The sequence below is a fragment of the Sinocyclocheilus rhinocerous genome, unplaced genomic scaffold, assembly GCF_001515625.1.
Source record: "Sinocyclocheilus rhinocerous isolate Xijiao unplaced genomic scaffold, SAMN03320098_v1.1 scaffold787, whole genome shotgun sequence".
NCBI classification, from domain to species: Eukaryota; Metazoa; Chordata; class Actinopteri; order Cypriniformes; family Cyprinidae; genus Sinocyclocheilus; species Sinocyclocheilus rhinocerous.
The window spans coordinates 293,834-316,241 of record NW_015662932.1 but is presented as its reverse complement, the minus strand read 5'-3'; the positions used below and the strand labels follow the sequence as shown (position 1 = coordinate 316,241).

The window sequence follows — 22,408 nt, the reverse complement described above, 5'->3', positions numbered from 1 at the left end:
ACTTTCTCAGACTTTTAAATTAAATGTTCCCTCCTGGTGGAATGACCTGCCCAACTCAGTCCCATCTTCAAGAATCGGCTAAAAACACATCTCTTCCATCTTTATTTGACCCTCTAACTCTAGCACTCTCTATTCTAATTATGTTCTTTATAAAAAAGAAAAAAACTTGCCCCTTTTAGAGTTGCACTCTATTTATTTACTAACTGCTTGTTTTCTTTATTTTCTTTCTGACTTCTTCTGATTAACAAAAGCAAAAAAGGCCTCTAACACTAGCTTGCTCTATTCTTTTTCTATTCCATCTGTTTTCTTTTTATTTATTATATGATTTAAAAAAACATTGCTATGTGTACTGCATTAAGCTAACTGAGATTTATTATAGCACTTGCATATCATTGCTCTTTTGTTGATTTTGATTGCTTCCATTGTCCTCATTTGTAAGTCGCGTTGGATAAATGCGTTTGCTAAATGTCTAAATGTAAATGTAATGCAAATGTACATTTATTTTTCACTAGGGGTGTGTGTGTGTGTGTGAATGCCAGACTTCTGTTTTCTCTGTTGGATGAATGGGGGGTGTCGAGATAGTTACTAATGATTAGAAATCTCAGGTAGTGCTAATACATCATTTCCCACTGCTCTAGTGTTTGATTAGCATTTTACACAAATATGATTGTTTGTATAAATCATATATCAGGGCCTTGTTTCCATGTAATGCAACATCTACAATTAGGTTAATTAAACATTTCATATATATCATGGTTTCAAAGAGACACTTAAATCACTTCCTCCAGGAAAAAAAAACCCTCATGGAAAATACAAAAGGTAATTATGAGATAAAGTTTAAACTAATAAATTAAGTCACATTGTAAGATATAAAGTCGCAGCTTTGAGATATTAAGTTGAACTGTTTGATATTGTAACAATTTGTGAGATTGTAAAGTCACAATGTAAGATATAAAGTTGCAATTATTGGAAACAAAGATGTAATCATGATATAAAGTCACACTGTGAGATATAAACTCCTAATTTTGGAAAAGGTGGAAAAGGCTCTTTTAAAAAGAGCATTATAAGATTGTATGTGGTTTTTAGCTGGTTGTTTTGTGATCATTAACTAGTCCAATCTTGTTTAAGTGGTTGATTAGAGTAGTTGGACTACCAGCAACTTGGCCACAGCTTATGGATGGGTATTGAAACATTTTAACTATTTGATTTGATTCTAAATCACAAGCTCTTAATTCCATTTGATTCCAACATTGAATAGTTAAATCTGAGATTGATTTATTTGGAAACATTTTAAGTAAATAAATTATATGTCAGGACAAAAATATCTCTCAAATGATTTTGTAAACATTAAAGGGGTGGTTGATTGCGATTTCACTTTTTTAACATTAGATAGTGTGAAATGTTGCTGTTTGAACATAAACAACATCTGCAAAGTTACAACGCTGAAAGTTCAATGCAAACTGAGATATCGTCTTTTAAAATTATGGCAGTTTAATGCCTACAAAAACGGCTCGTTTAGGACTACAACAAGTTACTTCCCGGGTTTGTGACGTCACAAACCCAGACACACCCCGCTCCGGGAAAAGACGCGCACTAGAGGCAGTTTAGCCAATCACAACACACTGGGCCAGATAACCAATCAGAGCCCATTGCGTATTTCTGAGGGAGTGGCTTCTTAAAACCAGGAAATCATCAGCGCGTTTATAGAAGGGACAGAGCAGTGTGGAAAAAAGGTAAATTATGTGAAAAAGAATGCTTTTTTTTTTAAATGAAGCATTAACACATGTTAGACTGCACCCCATAAACACAATCAAGCCTAGAAAAAATACTGAAATAAAAAAATACTGAAAAAAAACAGTCAACCACCCCTTTAAAGGTTGAAATTAATAACAGAAGACAGAATTATTAAATTCAATTGCTATCTATTTTTAGATATAATAAACACTCAAATAAAAGAGTGTATGAGTGTTGTGCATGCAAGGCAGTTTTTATACAAACTTTCTAATTATATAATTATACTCCAACATATAGTTAAAATATAAACATTAAACAGTAATACAGCTGTCATAAATACTTTTTTTTCATGACAGGTTTATGCATTAAATAATACATCACCAACAGGTACAAATATAATAAATATAAAATATAATACACACATTTATGGTAATGCTCCTGTCCTGCTCCTCTCTAACTAATGAATTATAGACACTGAATGAATTTCCTAAAGTAATAATAGCATTATGTGTAATTGTATGAGCTGTTTTATTTACATCCTTCCAAACATGGCTGAAACATGGTCAATGTTTTTCTCTGAAAAAATAAAAACAGCAGCATTACAAACTGGTTGACCATCTTGACCGCTTAAGGCTTGTATGTCATGTTTTTTACTTCAGGATTCATGAAGGTTTTGGGTTGATACACTGAGAAGATGATCATGTTGAATACAAAAAACTTTGAGGGAAGTATGTTATGTGTAAGACAGTCAGAGGTGAGATCAAGAACAGCTCTCCTCTCTTGTATCTTGACCATCTCCACAGGATCAATCTCAGGTCATGATCTCAGCGTTGACTTGTGCATTCAGGGCATGGCCTTTCCAAACATTTCAGCATCATTTTCCTGCCGCCCTGATTTGTTTTCCCCATGGTTTTTTATATTAAATGCAACAAAGACATATCTTTCTACTTTCCCCTTTAAACCCTCTCCTCTTCGATTTTTCCATTCTGCTCTTCATCCTGCTACACAAAAGATTCAATTTTCTTCCTTTCAAGCTTTTCGGATACAAATGGCCCACTGTAGTTTAGAACCAGCAATTAATGCTTCACATTAAATAAGCAGTGATCTCATCCTTTACTGAATGAATTATGGATTAACTGATTAAATTATGGATTAAACGGATGGATAACAAGGTGGATGAGAAACCGATGCCTTTCACAAGTTAACACAGTGTTGAAAAAGTATGTGCCAGGAGGAAGACAGCTTCTGAGCAGGCTCTGTGAGTTTAAACAGACAGATCGAAGCTGGGCCTGTCACCTACGGCAGGGCTGCCTCCGATGGGACCTAACCTCCCTGCCTCTGCCCTCTGATCCATGCCAGTGCTCCTCTTCCCTTTCAGCTCTCCGCTCTGTTTAAATCTATACTGTTGCAGCTCAACCAAGCTCATCCTGCAAGAACCTGAACCACACACACTCACACTGGACATACACGATTTGGTAGTAAACACTCAATAACAGAGGACACAGTGGGCAGCAACAAAAATCATATATTCTATCAGTAGATCTGCTGGCCTACAAATGGGAACTTTTTCGATATTTCTTATATGAATTGCAAATAGAATTTAGAAAATGTGTGCAACAGGAGTATAAAAATATATGTGACCCTGAACCACAAAACCAGTCTTAAGTCGCTGGGGTATATTTGGAGCAATAGCCAACAATACATTGTATGGGTCAAAATTATCGATTTTTCTTTTATGTAAAAAAAATCATTAGGATATTAAGTAAAGCTCTTGTTCCATGAAGACATTTTGTAAATTTCCTACCGTAAATATATCAAAACTTAATTTTTGATTTTTTATGCCAAAAATCATTAGGATATTAAGTAAAGATCTTGTTCCATGAAGACATTTTGTAAATTTCCTACCGTAAATATATCAAAACTTAATTTTGATTAGTAATATGCATTGCTAAGAACTTCATTTGGACAATTTTAAAGGCGATTTTTTCAATATTTAGATTTTTTTTTTCACCCTCAGATTCCAGATTTTCAAATAGTTGTGGAAAATCTTGGAAATCAATGGAAAGCTTATTTATTCAGTTTTCAGATGATGTATAAATCTTAATCTCAAAAAAAATTACCCTTATGTATGACCTCTGGTGCTCACTGGAAACATGAGTACAATAACTCATGAATTAAAAACAGTCAAGCGGTTAAAAAAAGTCTTTAATAATTCTGGTTTAAATCATAAAAAATATTAATGGCCAACACATATCGATACCATGCTGTTTAAAGTAGAAACACATTGACCAACATCAATTTTATGATTTAAGCCCAATTTATTGAAGGAATTTTATGCTTTTCACTGTTTTAATCAGATTTTTTCCTAATTATTGAGTAAGTCACAAAATTACTTTTTATTCTATTTTATAATAAAATTTTTATAGTCTAAAAAAGAAGGGATGATAATAATATTCTCAAGTAAAATATATAAAACATATTGGTTACACTTTATTTTAAGGTGTCCTTGTTACAGTGTAAGTACTGAGTAATATTAATTAACTACATGTACTTTCTACATGGTTAGGGTTAGGATTAGGGTTTGGCTTAGGGTTACTTGCGTGTAATTATGCATAATTTATTGTTATTATAATAGTAAGTACATGTAACATGTGTTACATGTTTTATTATTTACATGTTTTATTATTTTAGGACACCCTAAAATAAAGTGTTAGCAAAATATTTTGTTTTACTTTACTTCACTTACTTTACTTAAAATGTCAATCACTTTACTGTTGATATTTGTTTAAAACATAAACGATATAGTACTTTTTAAAATTAACACTGTTATCTGACAAGGGTGCATTAATAAATAAGACGTTTATTATGTTACAAAAAGTTTTTAAATAAATGCTGTTCTTTTGAACTTTCATCAAATAATCGTGGATATGTTGTATTAGTTTCTATGAAAAATATTAAGCGGATAATAAGAAGAAATGTTTCTTGAGAAGAAAATCAGCATATTAGAATGATTTCTGAAGGACCATGTGACACTGAAGACTGGAGTGATGACTGCTGAAAATGTAGCTTTACATCACACGGATAAATTACAATTTACAATACATTCAAATACAAAACAGTTTTTTTAAATCGCAAAAACACATCACAATATTATAGTTTTTGCTGTATTTTTGATCAAATAATCGCGGGCTTGGAGAACACAGACTGAATTTGGTTATATACGTTTAATAATTGCAGAATCATTGCACTTGTCCACTATTTAAACTTCTTTAAAAAGTTCAATGCAAAGACATGATTGTATTGACTGTATAAACACTACTCAGTAATACCTCAACTGAATCAGTTTTTGAACGAGTTCACTGAAAAAGCGTCGCTAAAATGAATATGCCTTCTCAGTTGTGTTCTGATGTTCCAGTCACTAAACAGATCTGAAATTGCATCTAAAATCTCACTCAGTATCAGCGATGTTAATATTCTGCGTGTGTCTTGGTCTGGCATTCAGAGAGGTGCAACAGCGGAACAGGAGCTCTGCGGCGGGATCGCATTAGGAGGGGACCAGTGAGCTGTGTGGGCTGGAATAATTGCTGTCATTCTCTTTTCATCCTTTCACATATTCTGCCACAACTGGTTCGCGCGCACACACACACATATACACATACGTGCGGTAACATCGTCTCTTGTTGCCTCAGGCGCGGCTGTCAGCTCCTTTTTCTTCAGTCCGTCACTCGAGATGCTGGCGAAAGCACAGTGTGAACACAAATAAATGCATAAATAAATAATCAAACAAACAAATGAGAACTAAATAGAGGGCAGATTTAGATGCTATGGCAGCAGATTCACTGAGGCCTTTTTCTCTCTCGCTGACTCTCGCTCTTTGACGGAGTGGAAAATCATTTCCTGTTTGGATTATTGGTGTGCTTTTGTATGCAGGAAACAGGATATGATTTTAGACAACATGAATTGTGTTGTGATCAAAGGATGAAACGGCTAAACTGCATCTTTATTAAGCTTGAAGGAGTTTTGAATCAATGTGCATCCTTGCATCAATTTGCTTAAGATTTCTGAAGTGCTCATCGTAGAAAATAATGGAGCACCTGATGCACAAGAGTGTTTTTGACCGACTTGCGCACACAGACAAACACTGATGAGTATGTGACAATGTTCGCTCTTATTTAAAAATGAAAAATCTCATTTAAGATGTTTGTGAATTGCACACCAGGATTTAGATGAACTGAGTATAAGAAATGTGTGTGAATAGGACATTATTCATCAGCGCTCGAGAGCCCTGTTCATTAACATTACCTGCGTTATGGCACATATGAACTCCATGGCTGCTCCAATTAACTACTGCACTTTATCATGCTAATTCAACTAGAGAGCAAGTGATCGAGAGGGAAGAAAGAGAGGAGGAGAGAGAGACTAATGGATTGGGCACTAGGGATTCATATTTCAGAGTTGTCATTGTGGAAAGAATGTGTGTCACAGCATGCTAAGAAATGTAATATGATACACTTGCATAGTCTAAATCAAAGCCTACGGGAAGAGGAGAGCAGGAAAGAGAAAAAAGAGAAGGAAAGGAAAGGAAAGGAGGAGGATGTGAAAAAGAAAGGATAGGTTAGGATAGGAAAGGAAAAGGAACAAGGAAAGGAAAGGAAAGGAAAGGAAAGGAAAGTAAAGTAAAGTAAAGTAAAGTAAAGTAAAGTAAAGTAAAGTAAAGTAAAGTAAAGTAAAGTAAAGGAAAGGAAAGGAAAAAAAATAGAAGAACCTCTGTGTATTTCACTATTCCAGTTCTGGCTGTATGTGAACACCACACAAACTAAGAATACAGGTTGAACAAAACAAGTGTTTCGGTGTTTCAAAAATAGCTACCAAATTGCACAATATTTCACCTTTGCACCACAACAGTGAACTCAAACCTTGAAGACCTCCACACAACACAAACCACACCACAAACCTGGTGCATTTAAATGCCAAATCACATGCTATGCTTTCCAGAGAACATCCACTGCAAACTCTGCATTTATATGCTTCCAAGCACATCTGTTCTAAAAAAGCAACAAACACATTCTGTTTTTTTTTTTGCATTCTACTGTCTGAATATGCAGTAGGGGTAGAAGGGGGTGTTTGTGTGATTGCACTAAGCTGGAAGCACATGTTATCTTTACTGGTTATTAATGTGCAGCTGGCAACACTGGATGTTGAGCCAAGAGAAAAATGACTTTCATGAGAGTGGACCATCACATCAGGGGCAGGAACTTGCTGCTCTGTGAAAGCCCATTTAACCATAAAAACAGAGAGTGGTGAACAGCCACAGCTTTTTAGTTGACATACTAGAGAGTGTTTTTGTGAGTTCAGCTTTATTCCTGCAGCTCAAAATATGCCAAATGTGTACAATGGCATTAGTAGTTTTGTCTGCAAACTATTGCTAAACAGACTTCAAGACAGGACAAAAACTTGAAAGTCCACTGTCCAATGCAAATGTCACTCATGATGCTCTTATATTTGTTACATTTGTTATGCATGCTTAAATTCATTAATTTTCTGAATTCTGAACAAAATCAGTGAAGACTACATTTTTCTTGACATGTGACTGCGTGATCTAGTTAACCAATGAAATCGGCTGTGGAGCAGGGTTCACAGTTAACTTAGAGTCCATTTAACATTAATCATGGTACATGCTTCTGCTATAGATTCTCAATAAAACATGACTTCAGTGAGACTCTATAGACTGTATGATATCCTATGCACAGATGCATGTAGATTAAAGCTGATCAAGTCAATTGAACGAAGATTGATCCTGGGTTATATTTTATACTTATTGAATAAAATATTGCACCAGTACTGTATTACTACATATTGTACTGTGTAAGTCTAAACACATTAAAATGTTTGTTTTAAGAAGGTTATTTTTTTCTTTTGATGCATCAATAGGAAATATCAATTTTAGGTTTCACAACATTCTTTTTGCAAATATTATAATAATCCAGTGAGACTGTTTTTATGAACAAGGAGTCCTACAAAAGGCAGATTGATCCTCACAGAGACCTGATCTTACCATCATCCAGTCAATCTGAGATTGCATGAAGAGACAGAAAGAATTTATACTAAAGTCTAAATTCATAACTGGTAAGTTCTCAAAGATACTTGCAACAACCTTAAAAACTACTTTAAAATTTATTTTTAAAGACAAAGTGTGGTTACACCAACTTATTATTTCATAGCAGTTTTTTTATATATAAAAATCATTCATGCATTATTTTTTAAATACAGCCCCTCTTAAACTACCGTTAAAAAGTTTGGGGTCAATAAGATTTTTTAAAGAAATTAATAATTTTATTCAGCAATGGGCACATTAAAATGATAAAAAGTAAAGACAGTAAAGACATTTATAATGTTACAAAAATATATATCTCAAATAAATTTAGAAATGTCTATTCATCAAAAAATCCTGAAATACACTGTTTTTAACACTGACAATTATCAGCATATTAGAATGATTTCTGATGGATCATGTAACACTGAAGGAGTAATGATGCTGAAAATTTTCATCACAATAAATTATGTTTTAAAATATATTAAAATAGATAACAGTTTTTTTTGTACTATTTTGAATCAAATAGTCTTGTGAAGTTAAGAGACAGCTTACAAAAAAAAAACAATCTTACAGACCCCAAACTGCCTATAATACTGTTTTTTGATGCAGCTTTGTAGGGTTGGAAGGGGGTGTTTGTGTGCTTCCCATGTAGTCTTAAATCAGTTACAAATGTGGGTGAGTTATTAGAAAGACAGATCTTGTTGGATTAATTTCAATATCGTGTTTCTTTATCATTGGAGTGTGTAATATTGTCATCTTCCACTTTATTTGTCTGTGATGCAGTTGTAATAATGAAGGCACTGGGCTAATCAATGCTAAAATCACTGCATGAGTGTGTGTGTGCGCGCACAAGTCAGCTCAGAGAACAGCCTCCTGCTGTGCTGACAAATCTGATCTGCCTCAATTACCGAGCGGCAGATCTATCTTCACATGACCCACACAACACATCATACTACACGCACACTGGACGGGAGACACACACAGGGGTGGAAATATCTTTCATCTTCACCTTTCTTCACTCATAAGGCTCGGCTGATTTTTTTCTCTTTTTCATCCCTTGTTCCACTCCTCTCCTCATTTCTGCCACGCGGTATTGAAATAGATGACAAATTCAGTCTCTGTCAGGCAGCCGAGGTACACCTGAGAGCCTTTCCACCGCTCTCACTGTATGTTTTTCAAAGTGGAAAATTTTCTCATAAAACTTCAGCTCTCTTCATCTGTCCCTTGATGCGCTCTCTCTCTCTCTCTCTCTCTCTCTCTCTCGGTCTGTCCCAGAGGTCTGTCGCAGCGCAGTTGAGCTACTGAGCTTTAGAGAAGCTATTAAACGTCCTTTTGTTCAAATTGATTAACAGGAAGGACACCATTAATTGAAAAATATGCACCAACTTATAAGAAAGAGAGCGAGAGAAGACAGATACGGGCCAAGAAAGCTAATAATCCATAAATATAGACGGACGGCACCGGAGCTATGAATCATTTCTGATTATTTACGTTCAAAACCTGCGACCTGCGCAGAGGTCACTCATAGATTACTGCGTTTAAAAGGATTATTTCTACCCCTCATAACCCTATTAGCTCCATATCACGGCTCAAAGAAAATGTAGCATGTTAGCCTAATTAAAACTAATTACTGATGAAAGCTTGATGTAAAGCAAAGCTGAGGCAACACTCTTGCCAACACAGCCTTGAGCTGTCTCTCTCTCATTGGAGGCCATCTGTTGTAGGTAATTAATCGAGATTACAGTGACCCTCGGTGTGGGACTCACTCGGGCCGAGGCGGTATCTCACTGCCTCGCTGCGCCGGGCTCTTCACGCTCCGCTTAATTCATCCAAAGATCAGCTCCTACAGGGGGGCTCGTAACCTCCTCCAGGAAGCGCGTCTGAGGAAAGGTCGGTAGCAGTACATCACAGCGCTTCATCTGACATCCGACCGCCGGAGCGCTTGGCTCAGGGGAAACTCCCACACTGGCCCATGAGTGGATTAGCATTTTAACTGAGGTGCCTCTCTCAGTACAATGGCTATTGGATCCCACGTTCACCTCTCTGGTTTTCGCCCGGGGCTGTTCGAAATGAATTACAGCTTCCGGTGGCCAGGTTTTTTATGATTTGTATCCAGAACTTTAATGATTAAATGATTCACTGGAGTAAGGAACAGGTTTATTCTTATTACGCAATCACCCAGAAAGTACAGGTCCTTCAATGTCAAGACACTGGCCTACGTCAGAGGAAAGCTTAACATGGGAAGTGATTTTGTAGGTGGGACATGTTACTGGAACAACATATGATCCTTCCTTAAAAATTAGAGGAAAATAATAGGTTGAGGTGAATGCCAATCAAAATCAAGTCAAGCCTTAAAATCTAATTGGTTGATAGGAATGTTGACGGATTGATGGACGGATGGATAGATAGAGTCATAAATTGTTCCTATGCTGAAACTGTTATGAAAAATCATATCTTTTGAATTAAAAAGATACAATAAAAAATAGAAAATAATTAAATGAGATCTTTCATGTATAATGTATTGTTACCTAGCTTTACCAAGAATTCCCTACAGATTATGCATCAATAATAATGAATATATACATTAAAATATCCTTTGAATACAATATATATACTGTTTCATACTAATATCATTGGTTTATATGGCTTTGGTCTTGCCACCCACCAGCTCACTGAGCCCACTTAAACAGGCACACAGATTTTCCAGGCTCCCCACCATGTCTGCAGAAAACATTTCCTGAGAACGCAATCTCCAGATGATCTTGCAAAGACCGAACTCTTCATCATCAGCCAGGCTGTATCGACTGACCCCAACATCACTACTCGGATGTTACTAGTTGGATTTGACAACACTAATTCAAGTTAGACCAGCCAGGAACCTGGGAGGATTTTTAGACAGTGAATTCACAACCCAAACAGACACCCTTTTAAGAAGGGTGAGTAAAGTCAAATCTGGATTATCAAATGAAGATCTGTGGAAATAATGTTTAGTGTTGACAGTTGATAGCTAAAATAGTGTTCAGGTGAGCCCTGTCTGCAGCGATGCAGCTGTCTGATTTCCTCTTTAATGTGCTGATTCATGAAATGAACAGCAATAGAAAAGCATTTATCAAAGGATTGAAAACCCATGAAAGGATGTGGAGTGGAGTTTAATTAGATGTTTGCCTGGGAGGCAGAGGTAACGGCTGGAAGTCATCCAGCTACAACACCTTTTTAACTCAAAAGTTCAGCTTTGCTTTGAATTTGATGATGAGTACGTATATTAGGTATATGTGTGGTACTGACACCACTTTAAAAAGCATCAAAACAACATTTATTATTTTGAGTAGTTGAGACTTACTGTTGAGACTAACACAAAGCTTACTGCAATTATTGGATAGCAGGTGGCCTGCAAGTAATCTTTAGTGAAGTTTTGTTCACGCATCAACAGAAAACAGCACAGACTAAAAAAAAAAGATCTTGAGATTTAAAAATCATATTGGTTCATCAAAATGAAGACTGATTAAAATTGATGAATTGATATTGTAAACCCAGGCCTAATTAGGACTGTTAACTTGCTAATTTAGTACAGTGAATTGCATAAAAAGTAATGCATTAATACAAGATTTACGCAAATTAACACTCCATGTTATTTAAACCATACATAATTCCATGATATGTAACTTTCCAACCTTTAGGACCAGTTTTCTCTGTCATAATGATTTCGGAAAAGTCACTTTTAATCAATTTAATGCGTTCTTGCTGAATAAATGTATTAATTTCTTTTACAAAATGTAGTACAATAAATTATATAAAATATAACGCATTATGACAAGATTAACACAAATTCACAAGTTACAACTTAACTAGTACATGAACTCTACAATGCATAATTTTCCTCTAGTGAGAAATATTTTGTCTCTTGCAATATTTGTGGGCTTTTATCAGCAAATACTGATATATGCAAATAATGTGATTAAATAATAAGCATATTATGTAATTATATCTTAAAATAATCTGAATAATATCTTTAATTGAACAGTCCTAGTAGCCTATTTACATATAAAACGTTACCGTCAAGACCTCAGCTCAACTCCAGCGATTTAGCACATGAAAAACCAGCAAACACAGAGCGGATGCCTCTTCAGCATCCAAAACACAAAAATTGAGAGAAGTCCTTCTGCCTAGTCATGCATGACTCCCTGAGCTCCTCCACTTGAGACCTCGTCTGGAGCTAAGCGATAGCCAAGCCACTCACTCTGCCCTAAAGAGTCTGGAGCAAGAGCCTCATACACGCCAAAACTCTCCCGTTAGACCTCAAATACCACAACCACGTGCCAGACAATTACATGGTGAACCAACAAGCAGCAAGTGGCACAGAAACTGCAAAATGATTAGCGAGGGGACAGTGAAGTGTGACAGCAAGCACTACAGCATTGAATCCCAGCTGTTGAAGACTTTTGAAGTCCCTCAGATGGCCAAACAGGGTCTCAGATGAGAGGGCACAGGAGGGTGATTAATTAATAAACCATCACAGGTGTTGTATTTCACTAATACCTCATCGAAAATGCAAATATGTTGAGGTATCATATGTTGGATTACCTATTGCCTCTTCAGCATCCAAAACACAAAAATTGAGAGAAGTCCTTCTGCCTAGTCATGCATGACTCCCTGAGCTCCTCCACTTGAGACCTCGTCTGGAGCTAAGCGATAGCCAAACCACTCACTCTGCCCTAAAGAGTCTGGAGCAAGAGCCTCATACTTGCCAAAACTCTCCCGTTAGACCTCAAATACCACAACCACGTGCCAGACAATTAGGGGTGAACCAACAAGCAGCAAGTGGCACAGAAACTGCAAAATGATTAGCGAGGGGACAGTGAAGTGTGACAGCAAGCACTACAGCATTGAATCCCAGCTGTTGAAGACTTTTGAAGTCCCTCAGATGGCCAAACAGGGTCTCAGATGAGAGGGCACAGGAGGGTGATTAATTAATAAACCATCACAGGTGTTGTATTTCACTAATACCTCATCGAAAATGCAAATATGTTGAGGTATCATATGTTGGATTACCTATAAATGAGATACCATTTTGTCTATTACTTAGATTAGGTTAAATTATTACGCAACCTTATGGAAAACTATTGGAGACAGAGAACATATCGGAAAGAATTCATAAAGAATCAAGTGACTGCAGCAAATTGATTCCATTATTGAATGGACAAATGGACAAAAAGCATTATTGATTTCAGAAATGTAAGAAGTGTGTGTCAAGAGAGATGGAAATTGATCTGCTTTATTTAGACAAACGTAAACATTTTAACATATTACAGCACACTTAACCATGAAGAGTTAAGAGTTTAAGTGACATATCTAATTGCTATATATTTATTATTGTCATTCTCATTAATAGACCCATTGATGTTTGTGTAGATCCCAGTTGGAGACTGCATATTCGCATTTATTTTTCCTTATGATTAATAATTATTACACAAGAATTAGCAAGAAAGGAGGTCATGATTGATAGTGTATTCATATGCACACACAAAAAATTATCTACAAAATCATTTAAATGACTCAAATATCATTCTTTAAAAATGGACCATTTCAAGCCAATTTGATTCAAGAACAATTACAATAAAATAATGAAATGTAATTATTCTGGAACTCCTCAATAGCACATATCTGAAGAAATAGCAAAGCAACCTCTGAATATTCTTCTGCACCGTCAAGGCTGAATGGTGTTCTTAATCAGAGAAAAATAATAAAGTATTACATCAATAAGCACATTTCCTTCCTGCAAGCTGTCCTTAAAATGGTTTCCGTCTGCACTGATTGTTCTGATTAATAATGATTATAAGAGATTAATGTTACACTTTCTTGAATTACAACGGTTGTTAGGTATTGGTGAGTTATTAAATGTGAACTTAAAAATAGATGTGATTTAATAAGAGAGATCCTTAGATTGGATAGGGATTCCTTTAAATGAATACTTAATCATGGTTAATTTAGATTTAAAACTTTTAATCGACCAACATAAAAGATTAGACCACCTAAAAACATGTAGTTATAGTATTTTTTTTAGTTTTTTTTTCTTCTGAAGATTAATCAAACACCATTCACTAGACCAAAAATCGAATTCATTTGCCACATGACAAGTATTCACACTTAATTTTATTTGACAAAAAAAAAAACTCTTGTCAAAGATAAAATGAATGAATATTAGTTAAAATTTACACTCACAGGAAAAAACAGGGGTGGTACCCTTTCAAAAGGCACAACTTTGCAATTTATTTACCCCATTAAGGGTGCATATTAGTACCTAAAGTGTACATATTAGTACATTAACTTTTTCTCCTCCACTGATGACATTTTCCATCATTACACGACACAACACTTCCCCGACATTGACATTTATAACAGCAATCTTTGTTTACACTGTCGTTAGGTGGCACAGTTATGAATCTTCTGAAATGGTACAGCACATTCCTAATCCAAAACAAGCGAAAACGATCTGTGTAAACCAGGCGGCAATGACAGAAGTTGTTTACGCTTATATGATCACCAAACATTCAACAGCATATAAATCAAAATAGCTAATATTACCAAGAAAAATGTTGGTGCCCATGAAGAAGTAAACAAGATTTGGAGGTGTTGGTGCAATTGGACTCATGAATTGGATAATTCATGTTTTGCTCATCATTCTGAATCCGATCCAGATGAAGTCTTGGACACCAATGCAATTTTCTCAGCTTTTTTGTTGTTGTTGTGTGTTGATAAAAAAGAATGAATGAAGCTCTGTTCTTTCTTTTGATATATTTTCACTGTCTACATGTTCATACAACAAAATATCCTGGGGGTCATGAAAGATACTTAAGCAGAGGGAGGATTTAGTCTTCTCTCCTTCAGATGTTACAACTGGGCCGATAATTTACAGTTCCTTTCCTGGTGGAGACAAACTCCAGAGAATACAGAGATACCAGAATGGGTTTGGTTAGAAAGAACTTCCTGTAGGAAGACATCTTTAGAAGCTTTGTTGAATAGTCCAATAAATATTGATTCATAATATATATGAATTTTTATAATGAAAATATAGTAATAATTAACTTTCTTAAAATATTAAATCATTTTTGGATCTTCTACATGGAGGCTACTGTATATCTGGACAGCCCAATTTGTAAAAAACACACCTTTACCCCTGGCTTACAAGACAAGATTTTCTCCCAATGGAAGCAAAAGGGTTTAAATTCCACAGAGACTTATATATTGATAATAAATTTGGCTCATTTAGTCAACTTAAATTAAAATATGATATTTTATCTACAGTTTTTTTTTTTTGCTAGGAAATATGTCACTGGTTTTGAAAACATATCTATTCATCAATCTCTTGAAATTCTATGTAATCACATTTCAATAGAACGAGGCACTGATTTATCTCAGAAGCATATAAAATCAATTTGCCACCTGGGCCAAAACTGGGCATTTTTGGAGATACTTCGGGCATAGGAAGTAAATATGTGTCACAAGCTGTTTCTTTATGTATGATCTTAGCAAAGAAGGCAGTTTTACAGAAATGGAAGTCTGTGCCTGTATTTGAAATTTGGTTTAAGTTATGTGTTACCCCTAGAAGAGCTAAGATATAAGATATTAGTTAGACAAAAGATATTTGTTAAAATATGGAACCCTATAAAATCATTAACAATCCTGACTTATAACTTCTTAATGGTTAAGTGGTCAAGCTTAGGGGTGCACTCTAAGTGTTTCAAATAATTTTATATATTGTTTGTTAATTTTTCGACAAGAAACTATGATATCCGGCAATCAGATTAGTGTGTTACCACCTTCATTTAGTTCTTGCTTATGTTAATATTAAAGGAAACAAGTAGTATCCTAAGAGATAAGTGGTGTTAATGTCACTAGTAACTTTTCTTTTATTCATATATTCTATGTTCTAATTAGTTAAATTATTTTCCACTGCCAAGTGTCTGAATATAGGCATATGTGGGTATGTATGCATTTGTATGTATGCATTTATGAATTTGCGAGCATACACAGTACAGTGTATAAGGGGTTTGTATGTACAGTATGTGTATGTATACGTGTGTATGCATGCTTATATAATATATATATATATATAGGTGTTTGGGTGCATGTTATACACCCAATGTGTATGTGTATGTATTCATACATTTACATGTCTTAATTATTCAGCTGTTCACTTTGTACACAATATTCATAGTAATATAGTAAGTAAGTAATTAAGTAAATAAGTAAATTTCTGAGAGTGTAGAATGCAAACTGTTTAAGAATATCAAAATAATTGTAGTTGTAATTTAAAATATTTGATTCTGGTCACTCGTGTCTTCAAGATTTTTACTGGACCATTGCTTTTTAAAATATGAGATTATGCTAAACCGAAAAAATGGTCATGACAACCCAGACGGTTTCTTTTACATTATATCAAAGTCAACTAAAAAGCATGACCGCCTGCCTCTTTTATCTGTCAGTCCCAGAACTCCCCGAAGAGACCCAGCGGCTCCCTGAGAGAGCGCCGAAATGACGATGTTCTCACCATAGCCAGCGGCACGATGCCAACTAGGTCTTTCTGTGCCAGGTGGATGTGCGTCTCAGTTTCCTCATTGCTGGCCCTGATGCCCGGATATTCCACCGCCCAGGAAATGGACCTGCTGCCTACTGTACTTCCGACACCGTCCACCTCCAGATCCACCTGAACCACCCTCTGCCAGCCCGGCTCCACGCTGAAGAAAGAGAGAGAGAGAGACAGAAAAGTTCTTTGAAACTGACAGTTTTCGAATAATCCGTACCGTGATTTTGAGAGAGCGGTCACAATGTCAAGAACCATTCACGCTGAGAATTATCCATTTTTATATTCAAAAATGATGCAACTGACACATGCGACCACATAGAGAGAGTTGAAAACAACAGATCGTGTGATGTAACAAGTCTCCAGAGGAAGAAAGGTTTGAAGCCACGTCAAGTCACTTAGAGTTTACCGTCACGAGTCGATCGAGGAACAAGGAGCAAGTGAGAAGCATCATAAAAGAGTTGCTGAGTGCAATGACACAGCTCTCAGCGATTACCGCACCGCAACACATTAAAAGAAGGATTGAGAGGAGAAACCCAACAGAGGGGAAAAGTAAGGCAGGAGGTATAAGAAAGGAAGCGATATGGAGAGACAGGGAACAGATGGAGGTAGACACATACAGAGACTGCAACTGACAGGAACAGAAGAATGAACGAGAGAGGGAGAGACAGACAGAGAAACAAAGACACAGAAACTTCATTTTCTGCCTGAGGTGGTGATCACCTTGCCTCAAATTGCATGCAGAGTTGAAGAACAACAACACTGTTTGTCTAATGTCTTTCTTGGCTTTACATCAGTAACTCCTGAACTTTTCAAGCAAATGGCCAGGATAGATCCAGATACCAGAAGCTTCTTTGAAAATGTAGTTTACCAAGTTACAAACTACTATTAATTTAAAGTAGTCTGAGTTGAGCTACTGCTCTGAAAAAGTTAAGATTCACTACAAGCTACAAAAATTGGACATGAAAAGGGACAATATTCATAAGAAAACAAAAGATCTAATAACTATCCAATAAACTAATGAAAGTTGCAATTTTTTGGTCAGTTTGTTTGTACATGTGCACTTTGGACCAACCTTTTCCACTTGTCATTACTAACACAAAATTAGTATTGAAGTAGGCTAATTACACATTTACTTAGTTGTTCTCTCTATTTTGTTGTGGATCATTAAACTAATATGCTGCCTCAGAACTCTGTCCTAAATCAGTTTCGGGAGGTACCTTCATGCGCAAACGTTGCCTATAAAGCCTGATAAAGTGAGGCAACAAGTCAGCTGCGTAAGCTTTTGAACACAGACTATAATTCAGGCGTTTTCCTTTTTTTCTTTCTCTTTGAAACAAAACAGTGAGGGGTTTTGAATGAATGAACAATCCCAATTAGGCTGAAAGTATCAAAACTGAAGAGGTAAATATTTCCTAAACAACAATAAAAATCCTTTTTACATAACTATGTTTTTCAAAACATAGCACAGGGAATGTACAGGGCCTGAACTGATTCAATAAAATGAATGGGACTTTAGCTCTCAGATGAATCAGACTTTCCAATGCTACATGATATGAGGGACAGAAACATCTGAACCTACTGATTCAAAACAATAAATCACTACAACGAATCAGACTTTTCAAATGTTACATCTGAACAAACAGATTTACTTTTTAATGTAAATGTTACTAAAAGGTTCACAAAAACAAGCATGCAGCATGTTAAATAATATTTTTCACTGTAATAAAGCCAATTAATTTACATGTTTCTACACAAAGCCCATTTTTGACAAAACAAGTGAGGGCAGGCTCTAGACATATTCTTTTTATAGCAAGAAGAAACAGGGACACATGAATAGCAGAAACATCTACACTCTCAGAGTGCATAGAAGTTTCCTGATTACACATTTACAGAAAGAGTGAAAATGAAAACAGCACCCCAAATCCAGTTTCATTATGACAACTATCTCTTGAGAGTATCTTTCACACAAATTATCATCCTCTCCACGAACAGCAAGAGAGTCAGACACTGAGTTTGAAAAGAAACATCCCAGTTGTGAATCAACAACCCAATTTTCCTGACAAAACAGAGGTGCACTGAATGGCAAATGAAAACGGAGAAAACGCTTTTCATTTCAGGAACACTGTCACTGCTCGTTTCACTCGTCCCATGGCACACACGTCCTCAAAGTTTCACAACAGCCTGTCAAAACAGATGCCGAGTTGCTCTGAGGACCAACACAATCGCAAAGTCAGAATCGGAGGCCCAGAGTAGAGCACAGAACCATGCTCATGCACTTAGTGCAGGGGTAGGCAAGTTCGGTCCTAGAGAGCCGCAGTCCTGCAGAGTTCAGCTCCAACCCTGAAAAAAAAAACTCACCTGCCTATAGCCTTAGTAATCCTGAAGACATTGATTAGCTTGTTCAGGTGTGTTTGATTAGGGTTGGAGCTGAACTCTGCGGGACTGCGGCTCTCTGGGACCGAACTTGCCTACCCCTGACTTAGTGTAAATGAACACTTGACTGAACCTTTTTTGTCTTGCAAATCACTATTAGTTACTTTTGATTATAATGAGGTTAATGCTGTGCAGCTGAGGATTTTAATTGATTGTGTGTGTGTGTGTGTGTGTGTGGGGGTTAAAAACAAAATGTGGTGCAGTCTAGTGAGTTATGCCTTCACTTAGAAATTCATCTTAAAATCATTTATCCCTTTGGTCCATCTTGAAAACACAAATATTGACAGTTTTACTAACTTTGTTGGTGCTGAAAGTACTTAAAATTCCTTTATTTGTTTTAAAGGTTTTCATTTTTAAGCATTTTTAATTTTTGTTTTTTATTTATTTTTTCATTTAAATTCAATATTTGTATTTTATTTCAGCTTTATTTCACTTAAAGGGAGAGTTCACCCAAAACTGAACCAGTTTCCTCAACTGAACCTCAATTGCCTGAGGCTATGGATTACAGGTAATAATTTTCAGTTTCTTGCATAGACCGATCTTTTCACTTCATAAGACCCCAATATATTGCCGGGAGCCACGGGTATAAATTTTGTGCTCCATGATATCCTTTTTTTTTCCCTCAAAGAAGGGTAGCCGCTGACTTGCATTTTAAGAATCACAAAGGACCATGGTTTCAGCTAAAAATCTAATTTAATGAGGAAAAAACAAACCCACAAACCTTTAAACTTGCCCCTTAGTTTGTAAAAGCAAAAGGAAAATATGTTTAAAAATGTTTAACATATACAGCTTTCACACATTGCATTGGAAAGTATAACTGTAACACAGTGGTGCAAAAACGGGGTATGCAGTATATGCAGTGCATAGGGGGGCGCCATTTTGGCAAAATCATTCTGTGAAAATCTTCTTTAATAAAACGTTATAAATAATCAAAAGCTTAGTTGTTAAAAAGAATGTAATGAAACATTTTTATTTAACGGTTTTTAGATTTTCTAATGAGTTAAAAAAATTATTTAGCCCAGGGCCGCTGCTGGCCAAATGGGTGCCCTAAGCAGAATCGTATTGTTGTGCCCCCCATTAATACTGTTACGGGGCTGACGAGACGTGAGACGTGTGGATCCATATGCAAAGCTTTATTTAGCAGAAGACAGAGACGTGGTCATCACAGGCAGGGTCAGAACACAGGCAAAGTGCAATCAGTGTAAACAGGTGTGTGCAATTCGTGCTGAGTGCAATCAGTGCAATGCATGATGGGAAATGTAGTCCGGGGTGATGTGCAACAGTGTGTAGTGCGAGAGTCAATGAAATGGAAAGTTCATGGACCGGATTCGTGACAAATACAGTTGTCTGATTGATTTTATAGTCTCAAGCATTCAGAAATCACACAAAAGAAAACTAAGCAGTTTTACAATAATAAAACCATGGTTGTTTTTTGTAAGGGTTGTGATGTCCACATGTTTTTGTTGAATAAATTATAGAGGCTGTAGTATTTCTATTGCAAAAAGGTGGCCAAAAATGTAAGATTAAGTGGATATTTGAATTAGCCTAAATGTTCATCCTGTTCATCAAAATCATCCTGTATTGTAACAGCAGCAATTACCAGGCCTTTGGCGCTCTTGCAGGCATTTGTAATAATATGTAATGTACATAAATTGTTTATTTTGTATTACATTATGTATTTTAACAGTGTTATTTAATGAAACCATATAATTATGAATTAACCAATCATTATTGCCTCATTGTTTTATATAATGCATTTTAAGTAATTTTAAAGGCTGTTGTTAGCTTAGGTCTGATTTTATAACCACAAAAATATTATCTTAATGCTTCTATGTAAATTATTATTTGAAGTAAAAACCATGGTTAATTTGTGGTTAACCATCCATGGCTACAAGAACCATGATTTTTGGTTTTATTCATAATAAAACCATGGTTAATTTTTGTAAGGGAACATGGAAAGTCAGAGAGAACATTAGATGTGTTGTTGGTGGCTATTACCGACATTAAAACACGTTATTAATGTCAACAGCCAAAAAAGGTTTCACAGGATTATGAATTATGAATTCTTCTTCTTCTTTTTTTTTTTTACTTATTACTTTTTTTTCCCTATGGTATTGAAAATGGGTGAAGGGGGTTCAAACCTTTGTCACTTTTTTCACTCCTGATGAGTTTGTATCCTTCCATGCACAAGCTAGTTAATGGGCTTTTGGTCATTGACTTACAGAAAGTTTTCTGGGGCAGTTAGTGTTAGGGGCTAGAATACAGGGGGGCGCCAACACTGATCTTGCATACCCCTCAGCAAATGTGCAGTTGCGCCCCTGCTGTAACACCTACACATTTAATGTTACCATAAGCCTGGCTTGATTTCACATATTGCAAAAAACAGCATCTGAATCATCATAAACAGTGAGTATCCTTCAGCAAATTTTGCAGTGCCCCTCTCTCTTTGAAGTCTATGTGCAGGAATACAGTTCATGTGCGAGAGGGAGCCAGAGAAAATTAGAGAGAGGAAGACAGAAAGTGTCCTTGGGGATTTGCAGAGATATGAAAGCTGCTCCGGCAGGTACAACAGCAGGAAAAGGACGACAGAATAGAGGGTGACAGCAGCCTTTCGGGAGCGACAGCAAAAAAGCGATAGTGAGCCAGAAGAGAGAGAATAAAAAGAGACATATGCACTGAGCACATTTAAAACTGTCCCACAACTCTGGCAGTTTTGCTTTTCTTGGGGAGAAAAAAATTAATTATTAAAATAATTGGTGTGAGAAAAAAAGCTATTGGAAATGCAAGTGAGACAGAAAATATTGCTTGACTATTTGTAGTCATACAATATTTTGTGTCAAACTTATTATAGACGAGAGAAGATCTGGTCAAAAGTCAGAAATAATAGAAGGAGAGGAATGAAAGGACGGAAAACAAAAAAACACAACAAAAAAGTAGTGTAAGGAGCAAGATGGAAAGTTGGATTCTATTTTGATCAACATTTCCATTCGTCAATTCAATGAACTCTCTCTCTCTCACACACACACACACACACACACACACACGGAATACAAATAACATTATTTCTAACAAATGACTCTGTAAGAGTGAACTAGCCTTTCATCGGTTGGGCAAAGAGATAAATTATAATGGGAATCTATGGGGGAAAGTAATACATCAAATGCATTAAACTGATCAAAAGTGATACTAAAGACATTTATAATGTTACAAAAAAATTATATTCCACATAAATGCTGTTTTGAACTTTCTATTCATCAAATAATCCTGTAAAAAAATCATAGTTTTGAAAAAACTACATTTAACATTTATAATAATAAGAAATGTTTCTTGAGCTGCAAATTAGCATATTAGAATGATTTCTGAAGAATCATGTGCTCCTGAAGACTGGATTAATGATGCTGAAAATTCATCTTTGCATCATTGGAATAATTACACTTTAGAGTATATTATAATAGAAAACAGTTATTTTAAATAGTATTTGTTTTTATATTACTGTTTTTATTGTATTTTTGATAAAATAAATGCAGCATTGGTAGGCAAAAGTGACTTCTTTCAAAAACACA

The 22,408-nt window shown here is 35.8% G+C and overlaps 1 protein-coding gene across 1 annotated transcript in view; it reads right to left on the bottom strand.

The window, feature by feature from the left end:
• The window catches only part of LOC107728438 (transmembrane protein 132C), a 234,746-nt gene that overhangs the window by 63,872 nt on the left and 148,466 nt on the right, over window positions 1-22,408 (bottom strand). The window contains exon 4 of the mRNA XM_016538600.1: window positions 16,377-16,563. Within this exon, the coding sequence (XP_016394086.1) occupies window positions 16,377-16,563 (187 nt within the window). The remainder of the gene's footprint in view (window positions 1-16,376; window positions 16,564-22,408) is intronic.